Source organism: Acomys russatus, chromosome 6, assembly GCF_903995435.1.
Source record: "Acomys russatus chromosome 6, mAcoRus1.1, whole genome shotgun sequence".
NCBI classification, from domain to species: domain Eukaryota; kingdom Metazoa; phylum Chordata; class Mammalia; order Rodentia; family Muridae; genus Acomys; species Acomys russatus.
The window spans coordinates 27,646,597-27,664,514 of NC_067142.1; the positions used below are offsets into that span (position 1 = coordinate 27,646,597).

The 17,918-nt window shown below is 40.1% G+C and overlaps 1 protein-coding gene across 1 annotated transcript in view; it reads right to left on the reverse strand.

Annotated features, from left to right (window-relative positions):
* The window catches only part of Zranb3 (zinc finger RANBP2-type containing 3), a 199,381-nt gene that overhangs the window by 137,681 nt on the left and 43,782 nt on the right, over nucleotides 1-17,918 (reverse strand). The window contains 2 exon segments of the mRNA XM_051147304.1: nucleotides 9-187; nucleotides 13,516-13,534. Coding sequence (XP_051003261.1) covers nucleotides 9-187; nucleotides 13,516-13,534 — 198 coding nt within the window.

Below are 17,918 nucleotides of genomic sequence, written 5' to 3' on the forward strand. Positions count from 1 at the left end.
CTTCTTACCCAGTGTCTGTTTTGTTCATGATAACATTGATTTCCTCTGGTTCTAGCTCTGGGACCCATTTTTCTAGTTCTTCTACCCAAGGGTATCTCAGAGATGAAGGGACGACTATCAGCAGAGGCCACTCCTCTTTGTAGAAATAAGCAATTGCAATTGCTTGGATTGTCTTTCCTAGACCCATCTGAACAAAATTTGTAAAAAAAAAAAAAAAAAAAAAAAAAAAAAAAAAAAATACATGTTACAAATAAAGCCATATATCCAGAAAGAATGATCAAATATTAAGAAGTATTACATAAATAATTTTGTTATACTAATTGGAATACATAGTTAATAAAAAAAGTTCAGGCTTACTAGGAAGTTTTAGTCATTAAAGAAATTCTACGATTTAAAAACAGTTTTGTTATTATAATTAAAGCCAGCTGATCCCTAGATATAAACATCATAGCTTTTCCTACCTAGCAGAAAATCATGTTATCTAGAGTTAAAATAACTGTAAGTCGTACACGTTTTCCAAAGAAAAAGTAAGATAGAAAGGTTGAGTTATATAAACCAGCTAACTGATGCAAAATTAGGATGAGATTGCAGGTCTGTGGTGTCTTTTTCCTTTGACCATCTCTATGCTATTTCTACCAATCTTTTCTAGGCTATTTCCATGGAAAAATGAAGCTCCCAAATGAACTGCTATAAAGGTTTTCTTCCCAATAGTCAGAAACTGGACAATTCAAATGTGCTCTACCTGGGACATTCTAGCCAAATGTCCCCAGATGAAAAGGAGTAAATTGTGCTGGGGAGGGTGTGGCTCAGCATAGAGCTCTGGCTCAGCAGATGGTGGGCACTGGGCCCAATCACCAGCAACTCCTGCCCTGACTTCTTAAAAAGGAGCAAAGTGTTACCTTCTTTTTGTTTTGTTTGTTTGTTTGTTTGTTTTTTCGAGACAGGGTTTCTCTGTGTAGCCCTGGCTGTCCTGGACTCACATTGTAGACCAGGCTGGCCTCGAACTCACAGTGATCCACCTGCCTCTGCCTCCCAAGTGCTCAGATTAAAGGCGTGCCCATGCCCGGCTTGTTTTTGTTTTTAATTTTTGTTGTTGTTGTTGTTTTTTAAGACAGAGTTTCTCTGTGTGTAGCTCTGGCTGCCCTGGACCAGGCTGTAGACCAGGCTGGCCTTTAACTCACAGAGATCTGCCTGTGCTGAGCTACACCCTCCCTATCACATATAATAATAAAAAATCTTTAAAAAGAGAACACACAACACAAAAACAAGGTTAATTCACCTGGTTTATCCATCTGGGTAAATTTCACCACAATGATCCTTACATTTACAAAGAAGAAATCACATTAACAATTGTGAAGAAAAAAAACTCAAAGATACAGGCTTTTCAAAAGGAAGGAGAAGAAAAAAGAGGACAAAAGCACAAAAGAATAAGTTTCCATCGCTGAGTAAGATTAAAGAAAAAAGTCAGTTTGGGAATTTCAGCAGGTCTGCTATAGACACCTTGTTTATGTGTTTTTCCTTTCATTGCTGCTAGTAAGGACAAGAATCTTAGTGACCTCGCTCAAGACAACTGTTTCCAGCTCCATTCATTTACCTGTGAATTTTACAACTTCATTCCTCTTCAACACCCAAATAAAAAATCCATCAAATAACCCAGATACAAACCCAGAAAGACAAATATCACACTTTCTTCTGTATGTGGATGCTAACTTTGGATCTTTAGACTCATGTGTTTCATACGGAAAACACAGGAGGCAGGAATCTAGTGACCGGCGACGGGGAGGGGGCAGCAAGGGAGAGGAGATGGGGTGCAGAGACAGGAAGGAGAAGAGAGGAGCACTGTGGGCTAAACAAGATGCACTCAACAGTATAATGGCACAGATGTTACAGGGTAACCAAGCACCAGATGGAACTTATAGCTGCTACTACCACATGGTCCATGAACCTGTAGTTAGATAGGCCACAGACCCTAAGAGAGAACGTATTAATATCATTCTCCGAAATGGATGTAGAGTTAAACTGACCCCTAATGACTTTACTATACCCACAGACTGTGCAATTTTCAGGACCTGTGGAAGAAAAGGCAGTATTCTCAACCTCTGAGCCATCTCTTCAGTGCCCAGATCAAGATGTTTTAAGGATGAAATTGAGGTAGTAGTCGTAGTGGTGCAGGATGAAGCAGGAAGGTTCTGGGTTTCAAACCATCCTGGTCTACCTTGCGATTTCAAAGCCTGCCAGAGTCACAAAGCCAGTCCCACTCTAAGGGCAAATTTGTTCTGGAAACAAATTTGCTAATGGGAAGATTGCTGTGTGTTACTATGTTTCGTTGTTATTGTTAGATATAAATGTTTACATTGTCTACTTAGACATCAGTATATTGAGGAGAATTTGAAACAGTCTAACACTCAAGTAAAGCAGCAATATACCACATAATACTGGTATATGAAAACTATACTTAATTGACCAAATTTCAATTTGTTAAAGTGGGAACCTCCAGTGTTCCTTCACACTTGAGATCAAATCGCTATTAAGAACCAAAGCTGACCCAAAGATAGCACAGATGTCTACATGAGAATTAAGTACAATATAGAAACTTAACTACATTTTATCAATGGTTAAAAAATAGTAATTCACCATTTAATTTGGAAAAATAATGTCAGGTTTTCCATTAAAACTAAAAGGAACAGCTAAATAACAGAGATTTCAGTACAGAATTTTAGTTTCAATTTTTTATGCTGCAATTGCTTTTTTGTTGTTGTTTTTCAAGACAGGGTTTCTCTGTGTAACCCTGGCTATCTTAGAATTTCCTCTATAGATCACACTGGCCTTAAACTCACAGAAATCTGCCTGCCTCTGCCTCCTGAGTGCTGGGACTGTGGCCCAGCATACTGTGGTTGCTTTCATACAGCAATTTTTAAACATTGACCATGCCAGTTATGGAGAACCTTTCCAACTTGGAAAAATGTCAAACTTTCGAGTTAAAAGTAGCTGCTAGCACCTTTTTAGTGTAGAAATGTGGGAGAGGTTATTTTTGAACCGGATGTCCTATTTGTCCCAGAAGAGGCTCCCTGGGGAAACTACTTTAAGTAAGCAGGTTTAAAAATCTTAAGAGACTTAAATTAAGAAAACCCACACAAGGAAATGTAAGACTTAAAGTCTATTTTCTAGTACTCATTGATTTTAAGGGGCATTTGTTTAAGTAGAACTATATCCTTGTGAGTTTATTTTCTTAATATTAAATTGCAGTTTTCTTTCCTACTGAGTTTTAGGTGGTATATGTGAAAATCTTCTTAGAATTCTGTGTGTGTGTTGAATGTTCCTGTCTCATAGGAGACCCACAGTAGGGCGTGGCCACAGGAATACATTCAGGCTTCATTTCTCTTTCTCCATACTGAAGATTCATTGAGGCCACACTTCAGGGAAGATATCAACACTTCACTGCTGGTTGGCTCACCCTTTGGCAGGGGTAGGCTTGCTGGCTCTTGAGCTCTCTCTCCTTCTGCCTCTGCCTCTCCCTCTCCACTCTCCCTTCCTGCCCCGCCCTCTCTTTGGTTTTCAAGACAGAGTTTCTCTGTGTAACAGGCCTGGCTGTCCTGGACTCGCTTTGTAGACCAGGCTGGCCTTGAACTTACAAAGATCTGCCTGCCTCTGCCTCCTGAGTGCTGGGATTACAGGTGTGCGCCACAGCGCCTGGCTGGCAGTCTTTCTCTTAAAGAGAATCCACTGATAAAAAGGTCAAAGACTGTGCAGAGTTAGCAGGAGGGAAAGAATAAAACGTATATCAATCTCTCTTCTCCACCCCCACCCCAAAGCACTGTGTCGGGTTGGGGAAAGGTCTCCAGTAGGCCCACAGACTGAAGGATGGCTTTGGAGAAGCACTGCTGGGCTGTGGCAAAGAGCAAAGCAGAGAGACTGCTCCATACAGGCCATTTGTGAAGTGTGTGGCAAAACTGTGACGTCATTTCTCACAGCCATTAGATACTAGGTTTTTAGGATGGCATTTTTTGTTTTTGTTTTTGTTTTTTTGTTTTTCAAGACAGGGTTTCTCTGTGTAGCCTTGGCCATCCTGGACTCACTTTGTAGACCAGGCTGGCCTCGAACTCAAAGCGATCCGCCTGCCTCTGCCTCCCGAGTGCTGGGATTAAAGGCGTGCGCCACCACGCCCGGCAGGATGGCATTTTTTTTTTATTAATTTATTCAGATTACATCTCAATTGTTATCCCATCACTTGTATCCTTCCAATCCTCCCTCCCTCCCACTTTCACCCTATTCCCCTCCCCTAGGTCTATGACCGAGGGGGACCTCCTCCCCCACTACATGGTCATAGGCTATCAAGTCTCATCTTGGTAGCCTGCTCATTATTTCTCTGAGTGCCACCAGGCCTCCCCACCAAGGGAAGGTGGCCAAATATGGGCCACCAGAGTTCATGTCAGAGTCAGGCCCCACTCTCCACACAACTGTGGAGAATGAGCTGTCCATTGACTAAATCAGAATAGGGGTTCGATGTTTACTGCTTGTATTGTCCTTGGTTGGTGCAGTAGTTTGAGCAGAACCCCCCTGGGCCCAGATCCACCCATCATGATGTTCTTCTTGTAGGTTTCTAGGACCCTCTGGTTCCTTCTATTTCCCCATTCTCCTATATTTCTCTTACCTAGAGTCCCAATAGGATGTCCTCACATCTATCCCAATCTCCTGGTAAGTGAAGACTTTCATGGGACATGCCTTTTGGGCTAGTGCCCAATTATAAGTGAGTATATACCATGTGAGTCTTTCTGCTTCTGGGTTAACTCACTCGGTATGAGTTCTAGTTCTATCCCTTTGTCCACAAATTTCAGCATTTCCTTGTTTTTAATAGCTGAGTAGTATTCCATAATGTATATGTACCACAGTTTCTTTATCCACTCTTCTACTGAGGGACACTTAGGCTGTTTCCATGTTCTGGCTATTATGAATAAGGCTGCTATGAACATGGTTGAGCAAAGGTTCTTGTTGTGTGCTGGAGCATCTTCTGGGTATATTCCAAGGAGTGGAATAGCTGGGTCTTGAGGAAGCCCTATTCCCAGTTTTCTGAGAAAGCACCAGATAGATTTCCAAAGTGGATGTACTAGTTTGCATTCCTACCAGCAATGAAGGAGTGTTCCTCTCTCTCCACATCTGCGCCAGCATGTGGTCTCACTTGAGTTTTTGATCTCAGCCATTCTGATGGGTGTAAGATGGAATCTCAGAGTCGCTTTGATTTGCATTTCTCTGATGACTAAAGACATTGAACATTTCTTTAAGTGTTTCTCAGCCATTTGATATTCCTCTGTTGAGAATTCTCTGTTTAGTTCTGAGCCCCATTTCTCAATTGGGTTATTGTGTTTGGTGGTGCTTAATTTCTTGTGCTCTTTATATATTCTGGATATTAGACCTTTGTCAGATGTAGGATTGGTAAAGATCTTTTCCCAGTCTGCAGGCTGTCACTTTGTTCTCTTGACAGTGTCTCCTGCCTTACAGAAGCTTCCCAGCCTCATGAGGTCCCATTTATTAATTGTTGACCTTAAGGCCTGGGCTGTTGGTGTTCTGTTCAGGAAGTTGTCTCCTGTGCCAATATGTTCCAGGCTCTTCCCCACTATTTCTCCTAACCAATTTAGTGTCTCTGGTTTTATGTTGAGGTCTTTAATCCACTTAGACTTGAGTTTTGTGCAGGGTGATAAATATGGGTCTAATTGCATTTTTCTAAATAGAGACATAGGATGGCATTCTTATATCAAGTTTTTAGGAAATGTTATTAGTTGCACACTTATGAGTAGGAAAATATTATCAGAGAAATATAGATTAAAATACACACACAAATATAGATATATAATATATCTTTAATCTATATTCAATTTACATATTTACATTATATTTACATATACATGTATATACACATAAACATACATATATAGGCAGACAGAATTATTCACATCTTTCAGCTTTTCTGTAACTGTGAAATTAGCTCTAAATACATGACTGGGAAACACAAGCGCACAGCCCTGGAGGACCAGAGCGCTGTTCTATTACCATGAAAGACACTAAGCTACTCTAGATGCCAATCAGAGGAAATGTTTCTGATTCTTTCAAAAATAATTTAAAAGTCAGTGTAATATTAATACTAAGAAAAAAGCATCACAAAAGATAGTGATCAAATCTGTATGTAAGCATTGGTAAAAACATTTTATGAAATGGTAAAAACATTTTAAGTAGACGATTAGGATACAAAATTCAGTAAAATAATTTTTAAAAATCCTAACCAAGAGCTCTACTTCAAGAAATATTCAATATAAAAAAATTTTTACTACAACACATCATATTAGTAAAGATAAAAATGTTATAATAATCTTTTTTATAATATTTATTTATGTGTCTCTGTGTATGCCACAGTGTGTAAAGTATCTTCAGAGGCCACAAGAGGGCATCATATTCCCCTAGAATGAAGGTTAGAGGTGGTTATGAGCCACCTGGTGTGCCTCCTGAGAACCAAACTTGGGTCCCTCTGGAAAAGGAGGAAATGTGCTCTTGACAGCTAAGCCATCTCTCCAGCTCCCATAAGATAATCTTTAAATGTTAAACAGGTAACTAATAAAACTTAATTTTCATTCCTAAGGTTTTTAAAAGCTCTTAGAAATTATTTGCTATTACTAAAAAGACAATTTCTTCATATTGAGGAAACAGCATTTTAATGAAAAATAAAGTCTCATATGGATGGTGATGAGGCTGCATTTTGGGGATCAGTAATGATTAAAACAAAGGCTAGGAAACAAAGGACAGATGCTAAAAACTTGTATTTGATTAATAACAAGTATAGAACAGTTCAGGTAGGGAAATGACAAACGATCAGATGCACAGTACTGTAATAACCACATTATGATGTGTTACAGTCTTTTTGATATGGCAACACTGTAATTAATTTGAGCATAACATCAGAATTAGGAATAAAGGATGTCATGTTGAAATTCAGATCAGTCTTTTATAATAACATTTTGCAGTTCTAAATAATGACACATATAATTATGGTAGAATGAGATAAATAAAATTGCAAGTTATTTTTGCTTTCAAAACAAGAAATCAAGTGCAAATCAATCAAAAGCAAGTTATTCAAATGTTTAGCAAGACAACTGTTTTCAAGGCTGTTAGGATGCCTCTGGCTGACAAGGACCTGAACCCATCTAGCAACCCATGTGTTGATATATAGAAATCAGTTTAGAACCCAAAACAAACTGGAAAAGTTCAGGTGGGAAAGTTTTGAAAAGTTTGACTAAGAAATGTAAAAGAGGGGCTGGAAAGATGGCGTGGTGGTTAAGAGTACTGGCTGCTCCTCCAGAGGACTCGGGTTCAATTCCCAGAACCCGCATGGCAGCTCACAACCGTCTGTAAACTCCAATTCCAGAGGATCTGACACCCTCACACAGACATGCATGCCATGCATACAGGTAAAAATACCAATGCACATAAAATAAAATTAACAAATCATTTAAAAAATGTCAAAGACTCTCTACGCAATATGCAGAACTGAGACCTTTGAAAAATGAGACATGCACACACACACAGCACCAAAGTGAAAAAAGAGGCCTTGACTAAACACATAAAGTGTTAACAGGCTAGAGAGACAGCTTTAGCAGTTATCTGACATTTTCTGGCCTCCATGGGACTTGTACCCACATCCGTATACCCTGACATACAAATACACAATTAAAACATTTTTTACGTTATTAAAAAAAAAAAAAAAAGGATTGAAAGAAAAGAAAGAATTAGCTGGGTGTAGTGGCACATGCCTTTAATCTCAGCAGTTGGGAGGCACAGGCAGACAGATCTCTGTGAGTCTGTTCTACATACTGAGATCCTGTCTTTAAAGAAAAGAAGGGTAGGGATGTAGCTTAGTTAGTAAAACGCTTGTCTGGCGCCCAGGGCCTGGCGTCTCCGTCAATCCAACACACAGGGGCTCATCTTTGTCTGCTGGAGGCCAGACTGAGCTACTTGAGAGACCCTGTTTCAGAGTGAACTTGTTGGGGTAGGTTATATGGGAGGTGCTGGCAGGGGTATGTGGTGGGTGGACATGATCAAAATATACAGTAAGCATGTATGATATTCTCAAAGAAAAAATAATTTTGTTAAACCCAGAAAGATGAGGGAGGCAATAAGAAAACAAAATGCTACTTAAGGCTATCCTTAGCAGCTGGACAATGTCACAACTGACCAGAAGGAAACCGCAGTGGCTCAGTATAATTTGTAAATGCTAAAGGGGAGCCAGGAAAGCCAAGGTTATGTAGGAACAGAAACAAGAATGTCAGAGACATCAGGCTGTAAAATCAACTTCGTCATTCTAAGACAAGGTTATGAAATATTACAAACAATAGTATTTCTAACTTAAATGGATTAGGATGCCTAAGAAAAACAAGCAACTGAACACCTAGGGAAAAGAAATTTGTCAATGCTTTTTAATTAATTATTTTTTACTTTTATATACATTTGGTGTTTGGCCTCCATGTACATCTGTATGAGGGTGTTGGATCTTCAGGAACTGCCATGTGGATGCTAGAGAATTGAACCCAGGTCCTCTGGAAGAGCAGCCAATGCTCTTAACCACTGAGCCTTCTCCCCAGCCCCCATCAGGACTTTTAAAATATGGCTTGAAATTAAATTTCATGCATTTAGAGAATGTTTACAAATATTTTGTTTTTGCCTAAAAACAAACCATCCCATATCAAAAGTATGTATTTTTGGTCCAAACAATACAGGTTTTTTCTTTATGTGTATGTATAATGATATGAATAGGTTACCATGGTGGTTAGTTTTTAACTGTCAACCTAACACAAATTAGAATCATCTGGAAAGAGTCCTAATCAGGGAACTGTTAGATTGGGTTGGCCTGTAGCATGTCTGTGTGTGTGTGTGTGTGTGTGTGTGTGTGTGTGTGTGTGTGTGTGTGCGCGCGCGCGCCTTCATTGTGTATTGATATGGGAAGAGCCAGCCCACAGGGAGACAGGGCACCATTCCTTGGGTCCTGAACTGTAGGAGAGCAGGACACACAAACTAAAAAAATTATGTATTTATTTCCCTCTGCCCTTCACTAAGGGTAGTGTGACTAGTGCCTCCAGTCCTACCACTGTGAGTTCTGTTATGTTGTCCTATAATCTGGAATTCCTTCTTGTCAGGGCATTTTGTCACAGGAAAAAAAAACAAACAACAACAACAACAACAAAAACCAAACAAACAAAAAGCCCCAATTACATCTGGGTTAGACATAGTTACAGGCAATTTCTTCTATAATGCACAGTCATCATGAACCTTGGACTCTATTTAGTTTCTGATGTTTCCCTTGGGGAGGAATACCACCCTATTTCTCCAATATTACCAGGAGATTATTATATAGCTTCTCTCTTCTTCTCCTCCCCTTTCCTTCAGTAGGATTTAATAATAGTTCCAAACGTCCTAAATGACACTAAGTGAAAAATTGGCTCAAAAGTGCATAGTCTGTCAACAGCACGTCTTTTCAACTCGTCTTTAACTGAAATTACTTGAGAATAAATGCCTTCAGAAACATTTATGTCTATGAGCTTAAAGTAGCAATGAACACCTCCCACAGTCTCTGTTCTCCAACTTCCTCTTCCAGAAAAACATGACAGAAAAGAATTGGGAACAGTAACTATGTTTAGAAATACTTTTGTTTGTTTAGAAATTCTTATCTATAAATATGTCCAAGTGGCCCATCAGATAAATGAAGCCAAGAACCACCTCTATGTTAGCAAATGGTCTCCTCTCCTTTATGTGATATACTACCTTCCTTTCTGTGTTAAGTGGTTTTTCTAGTAATAACAGCAAAATCAAAGCACTCATCAGTGGTGGGGCTATAATGCAAGTAGTGGTTAAAAGTGCTACACTAAGAGAAAAGAAAAAAAATTCTACTCCCAGGACTCTTGTAGGGTGGCTCACATTAGTGTGTAACTCTAGCTCCAGGGGACTCAACTCTTTTTGGCCTCTACAGACACCTACACTCCTGTGCATATACCCACACTGACACACACAACACAATACAATACCCACACCGACACACACAACACAATACAATACAATACAGTACAATACAATATACAATATATATAATTTTCTCAAATTAAGGCTTTAAACACCCAAAAAGATATTATTACGATTTCATGATAGAAACTTTAGTCAAGAGAAGTCAGTTCTAGTTTCCTTTCTAGATACATCACAGATAGTTTGCTGTGATAAACACCATGACCAAAGCAACTGAGAGGAGTAAAAGGTTTACAACCCCTTACATTTCCAGGTCACTATGCATCATTGAGGAGTGTCAAAGCGGAGCCTGAAGGCAGGCATGGCTGCTATTCCACACAGGTCAACTCTGACCAAGGAACTTACTTCTAGCCAAGGAAGTATTGCAGAAACCATGGGAAAGCTGCTTAATGGCTTCCTAAAAAACCCATGTTCAGCGAGTTTTCTTACAGAACCCAGGACTACCCGCCCAGGGAATGGTGCCATTCACAGAGGGTTGGGTCCTCCTACACCAATTAGTAATTAAGACAATCCCACACAGGCTAATCTGATCTGGGCAATCACTCAATTGAGATTCCAGTCTCAGGTGACTTGAGGCTGTTTCAAGTTGACAACTAAAACTAATTAGGTCAATCTATTAACAATTTCCCCTTGTGACACAATAATAGGCTAGTCATATCAATCCAGACTATCCGTTCTGTCTTCTTAAATAAAAAGTATTATGACAACTCTCTAAATTATAACCTTATAGCATTAACAATAACCTTTAAGCACTAGAAAATAAGGTAGATTTAATATTTTTACTATATACCATCAATTGAATTATATGCTTTGTGCTGACAAAAAATTTAAGGTTTAAAACATAATCTTGTGAACCAAAAAAGACTTTTCTTTTGTTTTGTTTTGTTTTTCTGTGTAGCCCTGGCTGTCCTGGAACTCACTGTGTAGACCAGGCTGGCCTCAGACTCATAGATATCTGCATGCCTCTGCCTCCCAGGTGCTGGGATTAAAGGCGGAAACTACCACGCCCTGGCTGTGAACAAAATTTTAACAATTCCATCAATCTCAAATAAGGAGGGACAATTCTCCAACAATGCTTGAAAAGTAATTATTACAAAACAACATATAATACTACACTATGTCCAGTACCAGTTGAAATCCAAATGTCATTATTTATGCAATAGAAATTTGTAACTGTTGACATGTGCTGGTAGGCAGAGGGGCCCAGGAAAAGGTGGATGGGAAAGGTAAATATAATCAAAATATATTGTATACATGTATGAAATTCTCAAATAAAAGAAAAGTTATTACATTAAAAAAGTGTCTACTTTTTTTTATACACTCAATGCACAGTCAGTTTAAGCTGAGTTAATAGTTTATTTTATGAACTATTGTGGTTTTGTTGCTTATTTGAAATAGAGTTCTATGATGTAACTGAAATGCATAGCGAGTGCATAATTAGGCTGAATTAAGCAATGCTTCAATCATCATTTTACTGTGCAGTCAACGGGAGCCATTTATAGTATAGCTGGATTATACAGTGCTTCAAAGGCTCAGGTGTGACAGGACCACGGGAAAGAGGGAACGGTGAGGAGTGACGCTGCCTTTATGCTCCTGAAGCCAGAGAAGCAAGATGACACAGGTAGCTAAGTCCCCAACATCCCCACAGGTGTTCGAGCAGCTTCAAGAAGGTTCAGCCACACAGACAACTGCTCTAAGGCTTCCAGCTACTGATGAGTATTCACTACCAAAAAATTGACTCTCTGTCAAAAAGGCATCTGGCCTTCGTGCCATGACTTGAACTTTTTAGAAAACTTCCATGTCATCTTGAGGATGAACAAAAAAATAAAGGCAGTTTATAGAATGAAGGTCAAACCAGAGTTCACATAGATAATGTGTGCTCATTTTACAACAGAGCTTTTTCTTCTTTCTTTCTTTTCTTCTTCTTCTTTCTTCTTTCTTCTTCTTCTTCTTCTTTCTTCTTCTTCTTCTTCTTCTTCTTCTTCTTCTTCTTCTTCTTCTTCTTCTTCTTCTTCTTCTTCTTTTCTGAAACAGACTTTCTCTGTGTTGCCCTGGCTGTCCTAGAACTCAGTCTGTAGACCAGGCTGGCCTCAAACCTAGAGATCCATATGCTTCTGCCTCCCAAGTGCTGGGATTAAAGGTTTGCAGCACCACTACAAGGCCTACTTCAGAACTTTTAACCATATTAATATTATATTTAAAAAATAACATTTCTACCCACCACTACAGAGAGTATCAGTGACTTAAAGTATGCTCTTAGATACACATTTCTACAAGCTTAGTTTTTTTAAAAACCCTCATGTGTAAAGGTAAGGATTTTTTTTTTCTTAATTAGTATTATTACTTAGGATTTCACATCACAAATCCTGTAAAGCCCAACAGATAAAGAAGCTCTTCAAGAAGCTGGGAAGATGTCTCAGGCTGAAGAGCTTGCAGTATAAACACTGAGCACCTGAGTTCCATAGACAAGCTAAGCAGACATTGGGCAGCCAGCCTGGAATCCCTGCGTGCTGCAGGCACATTAGGAAACCCCATGGCAAGCTGACCAGCTGCCGTAGATGAACCTGTGAGCTCCAGGTTCACCAAGAGAGCGTGTATCAGGAAGTAAAGCGTAGAGCAGTCTAGGAATATACCTGATGCCAACCTCTGCCTCCATGTGAATTATGTACATGTATGCACATGTGCACCAAACACATTTGAACATACTTATGCACATTCCTGCATATCACACACATGCAACCACAACAAAAAGATAAAATTTCAAAAAGCTACAGGAAAGAAAGAGGTAACCATATCCAATTAAAACGGAAGTGTTCCTTAAAAAAAAAAAAAAAAGGCAGAGGCAGGTGGATCATTGTACAAAGCGAGTCCAGAACAGCCAGAACTACACTGAGAAACCCTGTCTTTAAAAAAACAAAAAAAGTATTGTGGAATTATTAAATGAATTCTTTAAATTCATTATACAAGGGCTGGGGATGTTGGCCTGCCTGTTCTATGTCTTGCCATGCATGATGAACTCCACCCCCTTGAAAATGTAAGTCCAAACACACTCCTGTCTCATCTTAAGCTGCCCCTGGTCGTGATACTTTATCACAGCAATGGGAGGTTACTAATATAGCCAAGTTCAAAAGTGTACAATGCTGTGAACTCTTCTAGAGACTTTCTTGTAAAGACTGTAAATAGTGTTAACTTCTATCTCAACAAACCTGGTTTGTCTGTTTGTTTAAAGTTTATACACACACACACACACACACACACACACACACACACAATTATATGTGCTGCACACAGACGTATTTAAGAGGAATTAGCTATTATACGGTAAATTTGTTTTTGTTTGTGTTTTCCTCCACGAAATAGATAGGGATCACGTGAGAAAACAGTTATATAGTCAATATAAAACACAGAAGATAGTAAACACTGATTGCATATTTTTAGAAATGGCTCTAAAGTACTTACTTCATCCGCCACCATACACCTACAAAAAAAACAAAAAACAAAAAATTAATGTCTTAATCATCAAAGTGAAGCACATTCACAGTACTGATAACTCACCACAGAACACTTTACAAATGCTAAAGGATTAATCCAGAGAAGTTGAGGTAAATGCAAGAGGATAGTGATGACTGCACACAACTCTATAGCTGCCAATGACACGTGTCTATGTGGGAGGGGAAACGCTCCAGATAAGCAGCCGCAAAGATCCTTGAGGAGCAAAACGGCACAAGATTGTGAAGAATGCCTTCTAATTCCTTCCTTAAACTATGAATAAGCCTAGCTGCCCCTACAGATGAAAAGAATACTGGATTAAAGAACAGTGTGATGGTCCAAGCCTTGAATTCCAACACTTGGAAGACAGAGGCAAGTGGACCTCTGCGTTCAAAGCCAGCCTGGTCTTTATAGTGAGCTGTAGGCCAGGCAGAGCTACATAGGGAGACCCTGTCTCGATAGATAGATAGATAGATAGATAGATAGATAGATAGATAGATAGATAGACAGACAGACAGAATGAGTGAGCTAGAGAAAATGAAGGTGTTCATTTTATTTGTTTCTGCAATAAACAAACAGAAGTATCCCAACAAAAAGTAACTTAGACCAGAGAGGTTTAACTTAGCCTACAATTTTAGTCCATCTCATCATAGCACAGAGGTCAAGGTGACAAGAACTCAAAACAGTTAGCCACGTCCCACCCACAAACAAGAGCAGAAATCAATTAACGCATGCATGCTTTCTACTCAGACAGCTTCCTCTATTCCCAGGACCCCAAACTAGTTAACAGTGCTGCCCACTTTCAGGCTGGGGCCCCCACATCAATGAAGACAATGCACAAAAGCCCACACTCAGGCCCACAGGCCAACATGATCTAGACTCACGAAGACTCTGTCCAAGTGCTTCTAGGTGTATATAGTTCACAAAACTAATCATTACGCCGACTAGCAGCCACATTGTTACAAATCTGATATCCAACCTTACGTGCTGCATCTAAGTGTGTGTGCTATAGTTTAGTTTATTGTTGAAGTGTATTTGATTTCTATTATTTTTGCTACATTTTCTTTATTTTTAAAAGCTTGTGTGGAGGACTGAGGGTGTGGGCGCACATGTACATGTTCTCCGTGTGTTCCCATGCACATGAGGGCCAGAATGAAAGGTCTCTCCAACACCGTATTTTGAGATAGGAACTCACACTGAACCTGGAGTTCGTTGACCTGGGTAGGCTGGTTACTGAGCTCCGGGGAGTCACCTGTCACCAGGCAGATTTTTATATGAGAACTGGGTATTTGAGCTCAGGTGCTCATACTTGTGCAGTAGACATCCCACCAACTGAGCTATCGCCCTGATCTGCTGGATTCTTTTTTAAAAAATAGTTTATAGAAGTAAATGTGATGCAGTGAGAAGTGAGGGCTGGGCTCATGAACAGATTCGAAGCAGAAGAAATAAATAGAAAAGAACAGCAAGCACGGTGGGGAGAACCAATGGTCCATGTGAGACAGCAAGCACATCAGGGGAACAAAAAAATAATCTCACCTAAGGAAATTGGTTTATTACATTCTTTACAGAAAGTAGAAAAGCAAGAAATAACACGGAATTTTTTTCCAGACGGATTCATATGAATATGGACTTTTTCAATCGAAAATCCAAGTCAAGGGCTGGGGAGATGCTTGCCATGCAATTATGAGGATCTGAGTCCAATCTCTAAAATCCACATAAAACCTGGGTGTGGTGGAGCGCCCTTGCAATGCCAGCACAGAAAAAGTCGAGTCAGGGGGATGTTTGGGGCTCACTGGCCAGCCAGGCTAACCAAAAGCTGAGCTCTGGGTTCAGTAAGAGACCCTGCCTCAAAAAACAAGGTAGAGAGTGAGACAGGAAGATGGCTCAAGTCAATCTCCAGTCTCCACTAGTCACACACAGGTAAGTGCACTCTTCCTAAATAAGAAAATAAAACTCGATTGAAATCAATTAAAGATGCCTCTTGAGGTGTACGTTATTTATTCAGAGTCTATTGTATAACCATCACTGTTCTCGGGAGATAGTGAACTTGATCTTTCCCTTTTGTGTAGTAACTAGAAGAAAAACTACATGACTTAAGTGGTGGTAAATCCTATTTAAAACAGGGTAAGGAATGATAGAGAAGAGGGAATGTAAGGGAGGGCCACTAGAGAAGCCTGGGTGGGGTGGGGTGGCCTAATCACTCAAGCCAGGAAGGGCTTACAACTAGAGGAAAAGAGAAAAATATAAAACTGTGAAATAAATAAAGTACATTTTGGTTACACACACACACACACACACACACACACACACACACACACCTCTAAAAGTGTAAAGGCATGATTTTCAAGCCAAATGAGATTAACTATTTTTCCATAAAATATTTCATTATTATGCATCACTAAAACACCAAAGTTGGTGCTATACTCCAGGACCTTGTATTGGCAACTTGGTAAATCAGGCCTTACTCAGCAGCTTGCCGCACTGTTTCTTTCTCAGAGACATAGATAACATCCAAATTTTTTCTGACATCTTTGGTTTTTAGCTGCTGTGGCTTACTGAGCAAACGCAGCTGAACTCAAAACAAATTCAATATCATTTCCTCTAAGGAATAACTCATTTTTCTGTGCTGAAGTCCTGAGCAAGCAATACCTGCTGTCATCCAAATCCTGTGGATCTGTTTTGTCACCCAAGAAATTTCAGATACCATGAAACTTCTCCTGAACAACAATGCCAGTGGGAAAGTGAACAGCCGCAGAGCACATAGTAATATCACTGATCGTGTTCTGTTCATGGCTGTAGGTAGTACAAACAGCAGTCAAGTCCTTGCTATTGCCCATCGTTTGTCAACTGAGAGATGACCTTTTTCTTTCCAAGGAGACTGAGTTGTACACTGCTGTGATTTGGGTCCATCAGCATGGCAGAAGTGCAGAGACTGAAGAGAAGAGCGTCTAGATTAACGGAAGAGCACTTACTGCTCTATGATGCCGACCCAAGTCAGATCACCCACATCAGGCAGCTTACAAATACCTGTGACTCCCACTCCAAGAGATCCCATGCCTTCTCCCAGCACATGAAAGAAACCAGCTGATTCCACCAGCACTCAGGAGGCAGAGGCAGGTGGATCACTGTGAGTTCAAGGCCAGCCTGGTCTACAAAGAGAGTTCCAGGACAGCCAAGGCTACACAGAGAAACCCTGTCTTGAAAAACAAAAACAAAACAAGAGAAAAAATTTTTTAAAAAGAAAAGAAAGAAACTAGCTGAAATAACAACTGGAAACCCTTCCCCACCTGTCTATATACACATAACAGAGAACGCACTAGAAAAACTATACAAACACAGGAGAATACAGGTGCTATTTAAATAGTTTGTACAGGATCATGCACATTACTGCACAGTACTTTTAAGCATATACATTTCCCTGATGCGATCACAAAAGTGTGATTCTTTGTCCTGAGAAACAAAAAACTTGGAAATCTCAGTGGGTGCCCTCCAACGCTGACTTGAAGTGATTAACACCTGTATGGGAGTTAATGCAAGAAAGCTGCACGTGGCAATTTCCTGCATTGGGAACATTTGTTCTGGTAAGGAGTCTTCTCTCAACAGGTGTTGTTGCATCATGTCTAACCTTGTGGCAAGGAGCACTGTGAACGCTGTAAATTCTTCTGAGTTTTGTTTACTTCCTGAGCCTTCTAAGTTTCCTTTACTTCCTGAGAAGCCTCCTTCAAGGAGGGAATTTTTTTGTTTGTTTGAAGGAGTCCAACTCAAGGACAATGAAATAAATAAGAAGTCAACTACATGTGAAGGAAACAAGAAGGCGCACGCCATTAATCCTAGCACTCAGGGAGGCAGACTCAGGTGTATCTCTGTGAGTTCGAGGCCAGCCTGGTCTACAGTGAGTCCAGGACAGCCAACTAAGAATCTTTCACATTTTGCAGAGTCTCTCCTGATAGTCTTTATTCCTTTCACATCACAAACATGTGCCTAGCCCACTAAGATTTACCCAGCTTCTCTATCCCCAAACTAACCTGTCCTACTTGCGAGGAAGATGAAAGATGACATTGCTCAGGTACCACCCTGCCTCCAGCAGAAACTAGCTCATGCTCAAACATGACTAATGCCTCTGGGAGGGAACTCATCTTGGCTTTGGGAGACTCACAATTCCTGCCTTCTAGACCCAGCCCTTCTGGCAGGTTATTCTTCAGAGGCCTGTTCTTGGTTGGTATCCTGAGGACCACTGAGAGCTTAGTTCAGTACCACCTCCTACAATCACTTTGAGACCAGATTTCTCTGTGTTATCCTGGTTGTCCTGGACTCACTTTGTAGACCAGGCTGGCCTTGAACTCACAGCAATCCACCTGCCTTGGCTCTGAGTG